This window comes from Canis lupus, chromosome X (assembly GCF_011100685.1).
Source record: "Canis lupus familiaris isolate Mischka breed German Shepherd chromosome X, alternate assembly UU_Cfam_GSD_1.0, whole genome shotgun sequence".
Classification (NCBI taxonomy): domain Eukaryota; kingdom Metazoa; phylum Chordata; class Mammalia; order Carnivora; family Canidae; genus Canis; species Canis lupus.
In genome coordinates, this window is record NC_049260.1 from 93,155,849 (window position 1) to 93,173,406 (window position 17,558).

At 40.9% G+C, this 17,558-nt stretch overlaps 1 protein-coding gene across 3 annotated transcripts in view; it reads right to left on the reverse strand.

Annotated features, from left to right (window-relative positions):
* Window positions 1-17,558, reverse strand: part of LAMP2 (lysosomal associated membrane protein 2) — a 38,945-nt gene that overhangs the window by 17,038 nt on the left and 4,349 nt on the right. For all 3 annotated transcript variants that reach the window (XM_038588211.1, XM_038588213.1, XM_038588212.1), the window contains exons 2-6: window positions 10,790-10,908; window positions 9,924-10,137; window positions 5,589-5,747; window positions 4,033-4,220; window positions 2,734-2,856 (exon numbers count right to left, since the gene is read on the reverse strand). In XM_038588211.1, the coding sequence (XP_038444139.1) occupies window positions 2,734-2,856; window positions 4,033-4,220; window positions 5,589-5,747; window positions 9,924-10,137; window positions 10,790-10,908 (803 nt within the window). The remainder of the gene's footprint in view (window positions 1-2,733; window positions 2,857-4,032; window positions 4,221-5,588; window positions 5,748-9,923; window positions 10,138-10,789; window positions 10,909-17,558) is intronic.

The following is a 17,558-nucleotide window of genomic DNA, read 5'->3' on the forward strand; positions in this document are numbered from 1 at the left end:
GTGAAACAGAACCGCTAAAACTTTCTGAGGAGGAGTCGTGCTTCAGGAAGATTAAACGGATGCAGAAGAACACGTCGTGGCGGGGGGCAGAGTTGAGGGAGGAGAAGAGGAGGAAGAACTGATGTGGGAGGCTGAACAATCCAGGTAAGAGGTCACGCAGGCTGGACTCAGGGCAAAGGCAGTGAGGAATGAAAACGGAGGGGATAGGGCGCCTGCCTGAGTGACTTCACTGGTTAAGTATCTGCCTTCAGGTCAGATCATGATCCCAGAGTCCTGGGATCAAGCCCACATTGGACTCCCTGCTCAGTGGGGAGTCTGCTTCTCCCTCTCCCTCTGCCTGCTGCTCCCCCTGCTTGTGCTCACGCCCTCTCAAATAGAACCTTTGAAAAAAAAAAAAAGGAAAGAAAACGGAGAGGGGGACAGATGCAGAGAGAACTATCAGGAAGAAGCACAAAGGAAGACTTGACCACTTCATCACATCTCTCCTTCCCTGAGGCCATGTCTCGGCTCAGCATTCAAGGCTCCCCACAATTTATCCCTACTGCTTTTCCATAACGTCTTTTTTGCTAAACATGCCACATGCCTCATTCTCCTAGCTGGTCTTGACTGTGTTCCTTTGTCCAGAAATAACCTGTCCTTTTCCGCTTACTCCCCTTAGCTCCATGGGTACAAATCTGACCCATCCTTGAAAGTCCAGCTCAAATGTCATCTCTTCCGTTAAACCTTCCTGACTCTCCTCCACCCAGAATTAACCACTGCCTCTTCTATACTCCCACAGACTTTGTGTTTTCTTCTGGTCTATCACTCATCCAACCTAGAATGCAACTTCCACACCACTCTAATTGCCCACAGGATCCGGCTCAAAAGCCTTAGCATAGCATTCAAGGCCTTCCCCAAAATGGCCATTATTTGTGTATTTCAATCTTTACCACTAAACCGTGGGCTCCTTATCAAAACAGGCCTTCTTCTTTGAATCCCACCATGGTATCCTGTACACGGCACACTGAAATTCAATAAATTCTCCTTAAAAGGGTCTATTGGGACAGGGTTAAAGATGGGCCGCAGTGAAGTCTGGTGGTTTTACAAGGGTTTCTTGACTCTTCAAAGTGCCTGTAGTGCAATTAAAATGTCACTGTTTTGAACTGCATTCTAAAATAGTCTGTTGGGGAAATTAAATATTGTAATTATTAAATATTTCCCAATAAGAGTCAAAAGAAATCATGTTTCTTTTAGGACCTGACCACAGCTAGAAAGACCAAACTCAATCATTCCAAAGAGAAGGAATCTAGAATCTTCCTTTCTTCATTCTTATTTTTTTTTAATGAGAGAGAGAGAGAGAGAGAGAGAGAGAGGCGCGCGCAGAGACACAGGCAGAGGGAGAAGCAGGCTCCATGCACCGGGAGCCCAATGTGGGATTCGATCCCGGGTCTCCAGGATCGCGCCCTGGGCCAAAGGCAGGTGCCAAACCGCTGCGCCACCCAGGGATCCCTCTTCATTCTTATTTATAGTACAATCCCGATGAGATGACTTTAAAAGAGAATATGTCTGGGGAGGCCTGCTCCTACCACATTGAAGAGGACGAGCCTGAGCAGACATTTTTAATACTCATCCTCTGGTCATATACATACTGTAACAGAGGAATGATTTCCACACTGGTGAAGGGAAGACTCTTACAAACCTTTCTGAAATATAATTGCCCAATATAACCCTCAATTTCGCTACATATATTCCATAGAGAAAAAAGGCTTTAGACTAAAGATACCAAGTTCAGAATTGAAACAAATACCACATACCTAAATTTTTATGTATCAGATGTTGAGAGTGTTTCCCCATCCCTAGTAGAGTCATCTGATTTAAAAGCAGAACTATTTGTTAATCAATCTACCTAAACAATCAGTCTTAGTTGGAGAACTGCTGACAGTTTAAGATTTTCCCTCACTCACACCTGTGCCCTCTTTCCCACACAGCCCCCTCAAAAATTGTGAGGGTACTAACTGCTTCTGAGAAGGTAGAAATAAAAGTCCTCAGGGATGAATTTATGCTAGCAAGAAGTAGAGCACGTATACTAAGCCTTCTGTTTAGTGTTCAGCCCTTGATACAAGCATGAACAAAAACTCGAATGCTGCCATTATAAACTATCCTGATTTAATGAACTTATGCATGTTAAGTACTTACACAGAGCCTTATAGATGGCATGTACTCAATAAATGTTAACTATTATTATTACTGATGCTATGACAAACAGCATAGCCTCCAAAAAAAAAACCTCAAATATTAGAATACACAAACACAAGTTTCCTAACCAATAACAGAGAAAAATATTCTGGAAATTACTTTTTATCTTTTATAATATACATAAATATTTCTACTTTATTATTAAATATTTCTATATGGGATACATGAGAGAGGTTTTTTTTTTTTTTTTTTTTTTTTTTTTTTGGTGTGGGCTAATTCTTGCTCCTACCCTGAAGTATATATAATGGAAGAATAGTGACTTTTGATGATCATGAACATGAATACAAAAGTCCAGCTCATAGACCACTGAGGTGACTCTGAGGGATTAAGTGGGATCAATGGACTACACTTTATAATTAAGTAGTGCTGAAATGGAAAATAGGGCTAAACATGCTCTACAGACACCCACCCCCCCCACACCCCCCCCCACAGAGCCATTTAGACTTTCAGATGTTTCAAAGCAAAATGGACCTAATCTTAAAGAAATCTGTTACTCACCACAGCAAAGACAAAGTCAAGGTACTTTATGTTGCTGCTGTTCAGTCTAAGCAGGGCAGTCTGTGGCTGGCAGCTCCCAGTGAAGTCAGTTGTATTGGGGTTGATGTTAATAACCGAAGCTACCTTTAGCGGAGAAGAGGGAGAAAGGTACAGCTCAACCATATGAGTCCACGGCAAAACCTTTATACCCTAATAAGCAACCTCAGTGTAGCAAAAGAAATCCTGTTGTCTGAATACTTAAGTTTATGGTGTCTTACTTTCAAACGAAGTTGGCCCAAGCCATCAAGCTATGACTCCGACAACTTAAAAAAAAAAAAAGAAAAACAAGAGAGAAGCTTCCTCAATAATGAGTCAAATGAAGACACATTTTTATGGAGCACAAGAGCCATCTGTCTAGCTTGTTTAAGTCGCAAGACTCTGGAAATGGGATTTGTTGGTCAGCACGCCCCCTGTAGCCTCTGTGGAACACTGCAACCAGAAGTGCCCTCCCCTACTTGAGCATTTCTACCATCTGAGTCATCGTGGAGCTGGAGAAACAGCTGTGCTTTCCCAGCACATCAACCTACACTGTGTTTCAGATACAAATGAGGAGTTATATTTTAAACTGACTAGAATTAAAAATCGACTGTACTCCAATCTATTGATGGTAAATTGAATCTAAACCCCAAAGAGTCCTTGAAAGGGCTAGGTTTCCTGCTGGCCAAGACAACACCTTGACAGTGACATTAACTCTTCGTGGTTACAGTAACTCCAAATTAATCAGACCTCAACAAGTCAACATCAAACCTCCATTTAAAACAGAATCAGGGGACACCTGGGTGGCTCAGCAGATGAGTGTCTGCCTTGGACTCAGGTCGCGATCCCAGGATCAAGTCTTGCATTGGGCTCCCCAGAGGGAGCCTGCTTCTCCCTCTGCCTATGTCTCTGCCTGTCTCTGCCTCTCTCTGTCTCTCATGAATAAATAAAATCTTTAAAATAATAAATAAATACATACATACACAATCAGTCTAGTGGTGCTTAGGTGGCTCAGTTGGTTAAGCGTCTGCCTTCAGCTCAGGTCATGAGGGTCCTAGGATTGAGGCCCCGTGTTGGGCTCCGGCTCAGCGAGGAGTCTGCTTCTCTGCCCTTCCCCCTGCTCATGCACACATGCTCCCTCTCTCTTTCTCTCAAATAAATAAATTTCAAAAAATCTTTAAGGCAGAATCAGTCTAATAACACTACTCTTGGGCCAGAGGTAGGATATACCATATTTGACAGGAGATACGAGAAGAACCTATCAATAAAAACAGACCACTATACCTTATTGTGAGTGATGTTCAGCTGCAGCCCCATGGTAGCCAGAAGACAAGTACCATTGCTATTATTAACCGAGTAGGATCCCACCTCTGGTTTTTCCTTTGGAGTGGGTGTTGTAGTAGGGGATGGTGTGGTGGTGGAGATGGTGGGCACCACAGTGGTTGAAGTTTTATCTTTTTCACACAGAAACTCTAAAGAAACAAACGAAAGACAAAATAAACTAACTGGCCTTTTTCTTAATCCATAAGCCCAGGGAAGAGCAAACTATTTCTTACAATAGAAGTCCAAAAGGTTTTATTAAGGGAATGAGGCAGAAGTTCATTCCTAAACTGCAGCTTCAGATGCCAACAATCTGTAAGAGTTATGACACACCAGACACTGCATACAAATGCTTTATCTACTTTATACTTTATTTACCACACACTCATTTCTTCAGACCCCGAGGTCCCTTTATGCCCAAAGAATAAAGAATGTCACCTGCCTCTGATGTGAAAATAAGAAATTTAAGTAAGAAAACATTTCACCCCTACCTATGCCTCCCCTCTTCTTTCACACACACAACCACTATAAGGATGGAGAGGATTTACCAGAAAAAAAGTTTAAAAATCATTAAAGGGGGGCAGCCCTGGTGGCGCAGTGGTTTAGCACCGCCTGCAGCCTGGGGTGTGATCCTGGAGGCTCGGGATCCGGTCCCACATCAGGCTCCCTGCATGAAGCCTGCTTCTCCCTCTGTCTGTGTCTCTGCCTCTCTCTCTGTGTCTCTATGAATAAATAAAATCTTTAAAAAAATCATTAAAGGGGGGGCAGCCTGGGTGGCTCAGCAGTTTAGCGCCACCTTCAGCCCAGGGCGTGACTGGAGTCCTGGGATGGAGTCCCATGTCAGGCTCCCTGCATGGAGCCTGCTTCTCCCTCTGCCTGTGTCTCTGACTCTCTCTCTCTGTGTCTCTATGAATAAATAAAAATCCTTTAAAAAAATCACTAAAGGGTGTGAATACAAATGAACCTTTTATTTGTATCACCCCTACAACAAATCGGAGGCATTTCAACCTCTTCTTAGGAAGTGTTGGTCGTTTTTCAGAGCTGGTAAATGAGAATTATGATACTTCAATAAAGTCACATAGAAGTGATAAAAACAGTTTATACAATTCAAGATGTGAACACAAAAACCTCATTCCTGAGCCAAGGTCTTGGATCGTCAAAAGCTAAAGTGCTGATGATCAAGCTATTTGAGGATTTGTTCAAAGATTAGGTTTAATCAGCTGAAAACACTACAGGTCCAGCATTTGTGTAAAAAAAAAAAAAAACCACACACACACAAAAAAAACAAAACCACCCATCGCACAACATGCACATCATCAACTTATAATTGCAAGTTCTGCAAGAACAAGACTGTTGTTATTCACAAAAATGTTATAGTCCAGCGTAAGCTACAAACAAGTCTTAGTATAGAAATGCTTTCGGATAACAATTTCTTTTTTTTTTTAACAATTTCAATCAAAGCCGGCTAGTATACTCTAATCTTAAATTCAGGTCCAAATATATATACTTTAAGTACTCACCTTTAGTGCTCACTGTACCATTCTGGACAAAAGCTTGTACGTGAACATCCCAATAGTACTGGACAACACCATTCTTTTCTAAAGTTGATAAACTATTGCATCTAAAGATGTTGTTCAAAGGAATTCTGAATCCCACGAGGTCATGGACAGTCAAAATTCCTATAAAACAAGATTAACACCAGCTGTTTCCAAGGTAGGAGAAAAGCGATCACATAACTCTATTTGTAGATCTTCTTCTCGTCCTGCCTGCCTCACCCCATCCTTAAGTGACAATGGACATGGCATGTTCAGGAAATGACAAATTCACTGGGGCCGAAACACAAGGAGAAAGAGGAAAGATGTGACGGGGGTCAGGAAGGAAAGACGAGCTGCAGGTGGCCACATGTTGAAGCAAACTGGAGAAGCTGAGGGCAGGTCAGGTTTTATTTTGTTAGTCGTGAAAAGTTAGCTTCAGTTTTTAAAGCTGGAAATAAATAACACACATATAATTTATTATAAGGGAGATGGCAAAATTGTAGGGGCCAGGCAGGGGAAAAGACTCTAAAGGAAAGTCATTTAAGATGGGAAGTAAAAAACTTAAAAAATTAAAAAGACGGGAAGTAGTTAAAAGGCTGCTGCTCTGGTTAAGGTAAAAGGTGAGGGGTTTGCCTAAATTAAGGTAATAGAGAGCAAAGAGGCCACACTGAAAACATAGCTAAGGTCCAATCAACAGGACTTTGTGACCAAAGGAGGAAGAAAGATGGATTCATCAGGGACTTCAGAGTAAATTCTTATTTTTGTGCTACTATTTCAGAGGCAGTTACAATTACTATAATGAGCTTTCGGAACTCCTTCCTGGATAGCATTTAAAGACTGTTCCATTTCAGGAAATCTTCAGAATATGAAAGTGTTAAAGAAATAAGTTACAGCCATCCCATACGGAGTTTTATTATAATGCCTGTGGGGATGCTTCAAGACTAGGATCACAATTATCCACCCAAATGGCTTAGTTTCTTTTGGAGAAGCAGCAAGAAAGGTATGCAAGGTCCTTAATAGAGGCTGCCTTCAGGGCCTCTCCATCATGCAGCAAGGCAGCCAATTAATGCTGTCTTGGCACCCCCTAATGGCCAAAGGAAAAATACAATTTTTAAACCAACATACTAGAAGAACATTTTTCCCCAAAACCGTTTCTCACTGTTAACATTAAGCGAATAGATATCTGAACTGTCTTATATAGACAGACCTCAAAAACAATCTATAGACACACTGGAGTTATACTATGAAATGATAATTTTTTAAACAATGTATTATTCATGAACATGTACATATTAGTCAAAGGTAAACAGGTGGATAGGAAATTCCTAAGAGTAGCTGCCTCTGGGGAGGCAGAGAGGAAGATGGCTCTGGGGAGTGAGTACAAAGGAAACCTCAAATGTATCTTAAGCTTTTACTTCTCTAAATAAATAAAAAGATGAGGCAAATATGAAAAAACGGCATTTATAAACTCTGGGTAACTGATACAGGTATATCTATCATATTCTTCTCTGTACTTTTCTGTATTTTAATCATGAAAAAATTTTAAGAAAACAGCAACTTCAAAGTTGCTTCAATTCTCAGACGCCTAAAAATAAAACACTAAATTATTTCAAAAACAGCAATCCATTTAAGGAGACCATGTTAAATTCCAAATAGCTTCACATATCTTATTACATAGATGCTAGTAATAAAAAAAATTGCATCCTCCCCTTGTTTAAAATAAAAAGGAAAAAAAATAAAATAAAAAAATAAAATAAAATAAAAAGGAGGGAAGCTAACTGTTAGAGTCCATAGTTTTTCCATTCAAATCTGTCAGATTTGTCCTTTTACTACCACCCCCTTGACCTAGGCACTCAATTACATCATCCCTTGGTTACTAGAACAGCCTCTTAAAGCTGGCATCTCTGCCTGCAGTCTCCTCACTTCCAAATTAATCCTACAGAACATTCTTTACAAACTACTGTCTTTGCTTTTGTTAGGTCATGTTCCTACTGAAAAACCTAAAATGGTTCCCCAGTGCCTACCCCATCAAGTTAAATGCCTCTCCCTGGCTCCCAAGGCTCCCTATAATTTAGACCCACCAGGCCCAGCCAACTTGATTTTCCTTCTGCTACATGCACAGCCTCTATTTGAATCAGGTAGCTCTCCAGCTACTGCTGCCAGTACTATGCTTCCCCCTGCTGGAAATCCTCTGCTCCAATTCTCCGCTTGACTCAAATTAGACCATTAGCCGAGCTTCAACATCTTTCTTGACACCAAGATCTCTCACTCCTTCCACACACACTGACCTCTCCCTTCTCTCTGCTGCCAAACAGACCACTTGCGAGGACACATTTGGATCAGGTGCAAACAGATGGGCTCGGGAAATATACAGCATCTGCAAAATTGACTCTGTACCCTGAGGGGGGGTGGTGTCTATGGCCTCTCTCATGTTGCTACTCCCCAAACAGAACCACAAACAAATCACACTGCTCTCAATGCTTTCTACTTTGGCATCTCACCTAGAAAGCCAAATTTGCTTTGTCTCCCAAACTAGTTTTAAAACTCCTCACTTGAAGGTGAGGGAGCAAATCCTATACTAATTCTAGAAGACAATGCAGGGCACAAGGCTAAATATAGAAAGTAACCCATAACGGACTTGCTTTAGTTATCCTCTCAAACTAAGAGGTTAGGAAAGAGAAAGCTAGGATTGATTTCCAAGTCTGAGTCCACATTACCCACCAAGTTTTACATGAGCTCATTCACTTCTGGGTTCTGGACATACATATCTTTGGATATCCATACATCCAAATGAGTCATTTATCCCAGGTCTTGCAACCGAAGCCAATCTGCCTGTGTTTCTGGGGTAAGAATGAAATACTATCTACCTGTGAAAAATGCTAAGCTACTACAAACCCCATGTTAACCCAAATCAAAAGAGAAGGGAAAGAAAGGAGAATTATATGCTGGATAAAATTGAAATCTCCACTATCTGTGCACCTTCAAAATTTTAGTACTAAAAAAAAAATCTAGTACATGTTTCAGCTCTAAGATGGACAAGAACGCCTTATTGCTGATGCTTTTCCAAGTTTGATTTTACGTGAAATTGTCTCAAAATAGCAACAAATGTTGACTTCAGTCATTTTGCCTTTAATCATTTACTCTTCAGTCCAAATCCTATCTAAATGGTAAAAAGAGGGACGCGTGGGTGGCTCAGTGGTTGAGCGTCTGCCTTTGGCTTAGGGCATGATCCCAGAGTCCCAGGATTGAGCCCTTTGCATGGAGCCTGCTTCTCCTCCCTCTGCCTATGTCTCTGCCTCTCTCTCTGTGTCTCTCATGAATAAATAAAATCTAAATAAATAAATAAATAAATAGTAAAAAGATTGAAGATGAAGTTTCTGCTGATCTACGGTTACTGAACGTGTACAGACTTAATTTTTTTAAAGATTTTATTTATTTATTCATGAGAGACACACAGAGAGAGAAAGAGAGAGAGAGAGGCAGAGACACAGGCAGAGGGAGAAGCAGGCTCCATGCAGGGAGCCTAACGTGGGACTCGATCCCGGGACTCCAGGATCACGCCCCTGGGCTGAAGGCAGGTGTTCAACTGCTGAGCCACCCAGGGATCCTCCGTGTACAGGCTTAAAATAGCTATCAGTAAAGGATTTTCTCATTCATTCAACATTTGTTGATACCCGCTACTGGATGAAATAAATAATAATAGTGAAGTGCACGAACTCTGTAGCTTAACAGACTTTAGTTCAAACTCCAGCTCGCCCACTTGCTGGCTATTTGACCTCTAGGAAAAGTCATTTAATTTGATCAAGCCTCATTCCCTTTACCTGTAAAGTAGAAATAATATCTACTTCCCAGGCTTGCTGTTATGGACTAAGATGCAGCTAGACACACACTTTGGGTACTCCATAGTACAAAGTAAAGCACTCAAACAATGACAGCAAGTATCATCACTGTGTTGAACACTGCTATACATGGGGTAGGGGTGAGAAATACAAAGACATGAACTTTCCATTCTAGTTAGAAAGACAGACATGCATACAGATGATTTTTAAATTACCTACATTTTTATTATTAACATAGAACAAAAGAGGGGCACCTGGGTGGCATGGTTGGTTGAGTATCTGACTCTTGGTTTCAGCTCCGGTCATGATCTCAGGTCATGATATTGAGCCCCATGTTGGGCTCCATGGGCTCAGCGGGGAGTCTGCTTGGGTCTTCTTCTCTCTCCCTCTGCCCTTTCCCTCTGTCCTCTCACTCTCTCAAATAAATTAAATCTTTGTTTAAAAAAGAGCATGAGAACATAAATTTAATTCTTAAATTTACCTTTTTCTTTAGCATCAGGAAATGTTGCATTATCACTGAGGTTGTAGGAAAATGAGATGCTGTCAATTAAGTAAGCCGATTCCTTCTTCGTAAAATTTACAATCCAGGAAAAACCAGATCCGAATTGCACCACTATTTTGGGATTGTTCTGGTCATTCCCACAAACGCTTCCATTATAGGTTGCAGTGCTAAAGTCTGAAATGGTTGCAGTTTTCTAAAACAAAAAGAAGTTTGGGGTAAGTAACACACACAGTAATGAGCACCAAGCATTTATACAGGATGTGCCAATTTAATCTCCATCACATGAGCCCCCATGGCCAGGTTGCCCTTTGCCTGGCCTATTGTGTAAACCAGTCCCAGATTTTTCACCTATATACCAGTCCTCTGGACAAATTCATGTATGTCTAAAAGGAAAAGGGAAAGTGGCCTGAACTTCTGTTCTTGATTTGTTTTTAAATCAGGTTATAAGCAGGCAGGACCTTAAATAAAAGAAAATAAGAAGGCAAAAGGATTGAGAGGACACCCCCTCCCAAAAAGGAGATTTTAACAGCAAACTATTAAAAATGGGAAAGCTCTGATGTTAGTACATGTTAAAGCATTTACAGATGTAGTTAGACCTGAACGCCACAGTCTTCGGATCACTTGCCCTTAATCAACTGCAAGAACTCAAAGGACCTATGAAATAAAATATTCCTTCCAACACTAAACAGAATACCTTCAAGTATATATGTTTTTTAAAAACCCACAGAATTTAAGTGTTAAGCAAGTCAGTTAACATGAAATCTCATTTACATAAATATATACAAAGGATAAAGGGTAGAACTGAGTTCCTACTATAAAACTCAAAGGAAAAGGAAAACACTTACAAAATTTTTGCTTGTAGTGTTATACTGTATTGTGAAATTCATCTGCCATTTTGCATAAAGGCAAGTGGCTTTTTCTGAGTCTGTCACGTTAACTTCCAATGCATAAGATGAGACAGCTCCTAGATTAAAAAGAGTAAGACTGTAAAATTGTACCACAAAAACATATCTAAAATAAAAACAAACTCTATCCACCACTGAAGTTTAACCAGCTTTAAAATGAAACAAAATACTTTGAATATATATGGTATCTTGGTGATGGTTTTTCTTTGTATTTTAAGTAGAATCCTATTGATAAAGTTAGCATTACTCCTTCCAGAAGGAATGGCTACCTGACCTAGGATGCTTATGCAATGGCACAGACCAGTGACATTTGCCGTTTGCCTCCTAATAGTCATATCCACATTCGTCTGCACCTTGCCAGTTTTGTTTTAGGAAATTATAGTTTGCTGTTGGGACTTTTGTTTTTAAGGTAAATGGGTTTAAGGGGGAGCTTGGGAGAGGTGTTAAACTGTCTCTCTCATTTGCAATAAGGATGGAACTAGAAGGTATTATGCTGAGTGAAATAAGTCAGTCAGAGAAAGACAATTATCATATGATTTCACTCATATGTGGAATTTAAGAAACAAAACAGATGAACATAGGGGAAGGGAGAGAGGAAGAAAATAAGACAAAATCAGAGAGGGAGACAAACCATAAGAGACTTATAACTGTAGGAAACAGGGACACGTGGGTGGCTCAGAAGCTGAGCATCTGCCTTCAGCTCATGTGGTGATCCCTGGGCCCTGGGATCGAGTCCTACATCAGACTCCCCGCGGGGAAATGCTTCTCCCTCTGCCTGTGTCTCTGCTTCTCTGTGTCCCTCATGAATAAATCAATAAAATCTTAAAAAGAAACAACTGTAGGAAACAAACTGAGGGCTGCTGGAGGGGAGGGGGATGGGATATGGGGTAACTGGGTGATGGAATGAGCACTGGGTGTGATAGGCAACTGATGAATCACTAAATTCTACCCCTGAAACTAATAATACCCAATATGTTAATTGATTTTAAATAAATTTCTTTTAAAAATCAAAACTAAAAACCAAAAAAACAAACCTGTCTCTCTCAAACCAGCCAGTGGAACTTCCCCTGCCAAAATAATGATAGATCAGGTATTCTATGGTCTTGTTGCTTTCAATCCTGCCACAAGCTACGCGACCTATGACACACGGATGTCTTGGCAAACTATTTTATTCTGAGGTGAAGATGTGGGATCGCTCTTTGTAAGCATCTGTACCATGTGACCAAAAGAACAGAGTTTCATTTCAAAGGTTGTTAGGTCCATAAGCAAAAGGTTAATTTTTTATAGATGTGACATTCATCACTCTGTTTTACTTTAAAATCCAACTGATTAGGAAGGCTGATGAACCTTTTGACATGGACTCAAAGTCAACTTCCTCTGTTCTCAACCTGCTACCTCTTCAGGGGCAGAGAAACCTTATGGGGACAAAAAAGCCTTGGGACTTTTGAGCTAACTTGGCTCTGATCTACACTAGGCTAAACACAGGGACACTGCCATTACACCGAAGAGCCCAAGGACTCAAAGTACTATGTGCCAGCAAACACAGCAGCAGCATAAATGACAGGCAACCATTTAAGGATTTTCTTCACTGTCTCACACATTACCCAAGGGGCAAGCTGTTTCCTGTTAAGACAGATGTATATCCTTTAATGATATCTGAGCAATCCAGCACCATCTACAAGTAAGGACATGCTATAGACCGTAGAGCATAAAGTCCTAAGAGGAATACCAAGAAGGCGTCCCTCAGCAACAGCTTTCAAGTTGTACACAAAAGCCGATCGTCGTGATGCTCCAGAGACCAAGCTACCTCTCAAGCCTGAGTATTATGCTAAAGCTTGTGGTTACTGAGTGCCTAAACATATTGGTTAAGACTTGACCTCGTGAGGCTTAAGTAGGTTTCATAGCCGGTCTTTGCTCAGTACACTGTGGAAGGGAGGAGCTGTCACCCCTGACCCAAGGCTACCCTTGCAGTAGGACTGAGAACTCTGGCTCCTAATTTTTCCAATCAATTGGAGGCCTGGTTTTTTTTTTAAGATTTTATTTATTTATTCATGTGAGAGACAGAGAGAGAGGCAGAGACATAGGCAGAGGGAGAAGCCTCAGGTCGTGATCCTCTGCCTCAGGATCATGACCTGAGTCAAAGGCTGACGCTCAGCCACTGAGCCACTCAGGCATCCCTGGAGGCCTGCTTTTTATATATTCTCTCTCTGTCTCATTTAAAGTCCCTAGCTTTAACATATCCTCCTTGTAGCCAAAGGATTCAAAACTGCTAGAAATAACCGAGAAAAGCCTTGCGAGTGTTATTCATTTACTTGCCAAAGACACTGATGCAACAGAAAGAAAATGGTGTAAAGCGGTAATGGCAGCAGCATGTGCCCGCGTGGGAGACCTCAAACCCCACGAAGCAGAAGGCACAAGTTGCAGTTCAAATTTACCACTTCATTAAATTCAAGATCGGCCAGCTACCAACCTAAAAAATGAGAACTGAGAAGTGCCCTGAGGGCTCCAGCACTTTCCATTCCAGTGCCTTCCCAGCCTTTCTCCCGGTGAGAGCTATTCCTTCCACAGAGCTTCCTTCCCTCCACCTCTCCCCACGGCCCAGGGACCACTTTCACTCAGTCTCTATCACCTCAAACTCAACAACTGCAACACTAAAATTCACTCATCTACTTCCTCTACATCAGTCCTCTTCTTGGCGTCTCTAAGCTCTAAAGGAAAGGCAGGACCAAGTAGAGTCAGTCAGGCTCAAAAGTTTGGGAATGAAGCTTCCACTCCATTCCCTTCATGAAGTCCTATTGATTTTTTTCCCCTTCGAGGCCTCTCTTAAATCCAACCTTTGCCTTTTATTTCCATTCCCAACCTACCACCCTACCCCTAAATTACTACAGACGCCTCCTAGCTGTCCCTAGAAATGCTCCCTGATTAATGGTCCTTAAATATCTCTTCCTATCAGGACACTTGTTCAGATACTTTTATTAGCTCCCCAACTCCCATATTAAATTTAAACTCTACCACCTGACTTTCAAAGCAATCCTTCATCTCATCCCACCCTATTCCTTCAACTTCTCTCAAACCATTTTCCCAGAACACACCCTTTAATCTGGTTAAACTAGTTCCACTGGACCCAAATGCCATGCTCTACTCAACCTCTACCCTTAGGCGTCTACTGTCCCTAACATTTGAAATTTACTTTTTTTCTACTGACTTAAATGTTCACTTCAGGAAGGACTTCCTTCTCTTTTTGGCTGCCCCCAAATCTGAAACACCAACACCCTCTGCCCCATGCCACTGACCCTGCCTTTCCCTAATAATTTCTGGCAGATATCAGGGTAAAAGCTGAAAATGTCAGCTACTCGCTTTCCCAACCTCCCTTGCAGCAAGGGTGGGCACTTGTGGTAGGCTTCACCTAACAGAGGCATCCACCCCAGATTTTAGATAGGAGGGCAGCGGAATGGAGCCAGGAATGGAACTGTCACCCTCAGGTGGAAGTCACTACAGTGGGATCAAGGACTCGGGCCACAAGGCCAGCCAGCAGGCTGGTGGCAGTGGCCAGTAGTGCTTGAACTGCAGTTTAATGCTTGGTGGTGTTAGTGTGGTTCAGTGGCGTGACTGGGGAAACTGGGACCAGGCTTGAGATACATCAGCCTGGAGCTCTGGTAATTGTGTTACCTGATAACACATTTTTTCATACAGTACAATTTTATTGATGTGCAACTTATATACAGAAAAGTATACACTAACACACGGAAGGGAAAAGTGCATCTGACCTTAAGCATACAGATCAAAGAGTTTTCACAAGCTAAATCTACTCTACTGATCTATGGGAGATCATATATGGCATGTGGATAGTTTCCAGTGTGGTCCTATTACAAACAGGCACATTGGCAAACACATGTGGATGTGTCTCCATTGGGAGTATATCTAGGAGCGGAATGGTGGGAAGCCTACGCAGAAGCTCTGATACCTTTCTAGTAAGTTCCCCTTTTCTGCTTAAAAATCAATCAGATTTTATCTCTGGTGCTTACAATTAAGAACCTGGACTGATAAGCTAACCCATTTTTCAGCAGCCAATTTCTCCACCAAGATTTCCTTACCTGTAAAAGCCTCGAGGAGCAATCATACATGTGCATACCCCCACCCTCCTGTGTATTTTATACTATCTGAAATTATTCAGCTATTTTATGCCTGTTGTGCCTGTAAATCCTGACTCCTGTATCGTCACAAGCTCTAAAACAGCAGTTTTCAACTGTAACTTCACAACAAACTGCTGTGTCATGGTAAATTATGGTATACAGCTGATAATTCGTTAGCTAATAAAAAAAAGGAACTGAGTCTGTGAATGATTGATATATATGGATTCAAGATTCCCTTTTGATAATGTCCGCCACTCATCTGAATTCCAAAATTCTCCCTTACCAACAGATGATCTTATCTATGTCACAGCCCCAAGGAGTGTGCCTTTTATATGAATGTCATCCATCACAGGTGCCATGGTTGGGGAGACTGCATCTATTACTTGTCCTCCATCTCCTATCATTCCTAATCTTGTAGAATACATCTCAGTCTCTCAATAAGTACTGACTGAGCCTATCAAGGTAAAAATATCCTGCAGTAAGGACCTGAAATATAGCTTATGCTAATTACAAAAAGCCAATGTTTCCCCCAAATCATGAATCTAACCTATTGGTCCTCTGGATGCACCCTCAACCCCCAAGTCAGTTTTCGCCTCAATAAATTTTGAGATGAATTTCAAGCTAGGAAAGATCTATTTCCCCATAAAGCATGTTGATAGCTAAAACGTCTACACTTATTATATGCTAAAAAGTCTCCAGCAAACCATTTCCATCCTTATTGCTGTATTTGATTTTAGCATAGCTAAATTGTTTTTGTTTAAAGGTCTCTATGACATTAAAAAAAGAAAAACAGGGATCCCTGGGTGGCTCAGCGGTTTGGCGCCTGCCTTTGGTCCAGGGCGTGATCCTGGAGTCCCAGGATCGAGTCCCACATCGGGCTCCTATCATGGAGCCTGCTTCTCCGTCTGCCTGTGTCTCTGCTTCTCTCTCTCTCTCTCTCTCTGTCATGAATAAATAAATAAAATATTTTTTAAAAGTTTAAAAAAAGCACAGCTGTGTCAACTATACTCAAATAAAAAAATAATTAAATTTAGTTAAATGTTTAAAAAAAAAAACCCACACAGCTGAACATATCCTAGAGTGTATAATTATAGAGCTGAGAGTTTATTCTCCAAAGAAAAAAAGGCATGCCTCAAAATCAACTTTCTCAAATTTAATTATCCTCTCAATCTTATTTCCAAAAAATTCGTTTATACGTTCTTTTAGAATTCACAATTTAGTTCTCCAAGCAGGAGATGCAGCAAAAAGTGGGTAGGTTTTTACAAGTCTATCTGACTGCAAGTGTACTTGAAAGATTTGCAAACATTTGCAAATGAAAGGGGGGTGGGGTGGGAACATAATACTAGTGGTAAAACAAAACCAATAAAAAACAATGATCTAAGAAGCAATATAATGAGGCAATTAAGAGGCCCATCCCTGGCATTGAAAAGCTAGAATTCAAATCAAGTCAGTCCAATTTACTAGCTGTGAGACTATAGGCAAGTTATCCTTGCTAAGAATTGGAGTATTTCTCGAACAAGTTCTTCGAAAGCATGCAAGACCTTCACAGCTAAGATAACTTTGTCAAGCAAGTTAGATATCCCAACCTCTAAGCTTCCCTCCTAATAAATACAGCACCTAAAGGAATCCTTCCCAAATTTTAGTTGTATGTTTGTTTACTTTCATCATATTAAACCATGAACTCCTAAACTCAAACTCATCAGTTCAGAATGATGTTGGGCAAAGGGTTTAAAAAAAAAAAACACACAACATGGGGTGCCTGGGTGGTTCAGTGGTTAAGCCTCTGCCTTTGGCTCCAGTGCATGATCCCAGGGTCCTGGGTTTGAGTCCCGCATGGGCTTCCCCCGTGGGGAGCCTGTGTCTCTGCCTCTCTCTCTGTCTCTCTCGTGAACAAATAAATAAAATCTTTAAATAAATAAATGAATAAAGTTTTTTTTAAAGCACATGACATAGGCATACAAGTACCTATTTATTCTTTCTGTTCGTAGGTTTAATAAATCAGATAAACTGTTCCTCATTTACAAGTCCTCATTTATGCTTCCTAATATAGGTACAATCACCCCATTCAGTTGCTGATACTCTCAATTTCTGGTAAATCTCTTTTAAAAAGAAAAGTAATGAAATGATTCTAAGCTACAAAATAATTTATTTTTAAGACCAGAGAGTGGGTAAGGAAGTAAGATTCAACACTATTCAACTAATGGAAAATGCTTATTGCTGAGTGAGTGGTGTTTGGCAGACCTCCAGAATTCTTTTGCAATGCACAGCAAGATACCAACAAGTACTTATAAAGTACACTTTTGGATCTGAGGCGATCTCTGATCACTTTAATATGAAATTATGATGGGAATGCTTTTGTCACTACAGGAGGAAGAGAAGTCTTCCTGCACCAAGGATCACTTAAGTCAGCTACAGTGCTGTGAAATAATTGTTGATCACAAATTCCACTCAAGGAGATAGGGGAAGAAAGCTGCACTCCTGGGAAATATCTGAAGATCTAAAATCCTATCAGATGTGATAACCAAAGACTAATGGACAAATAATAAGCCTATTCTTTCAAGTATCTCTGTTACAGC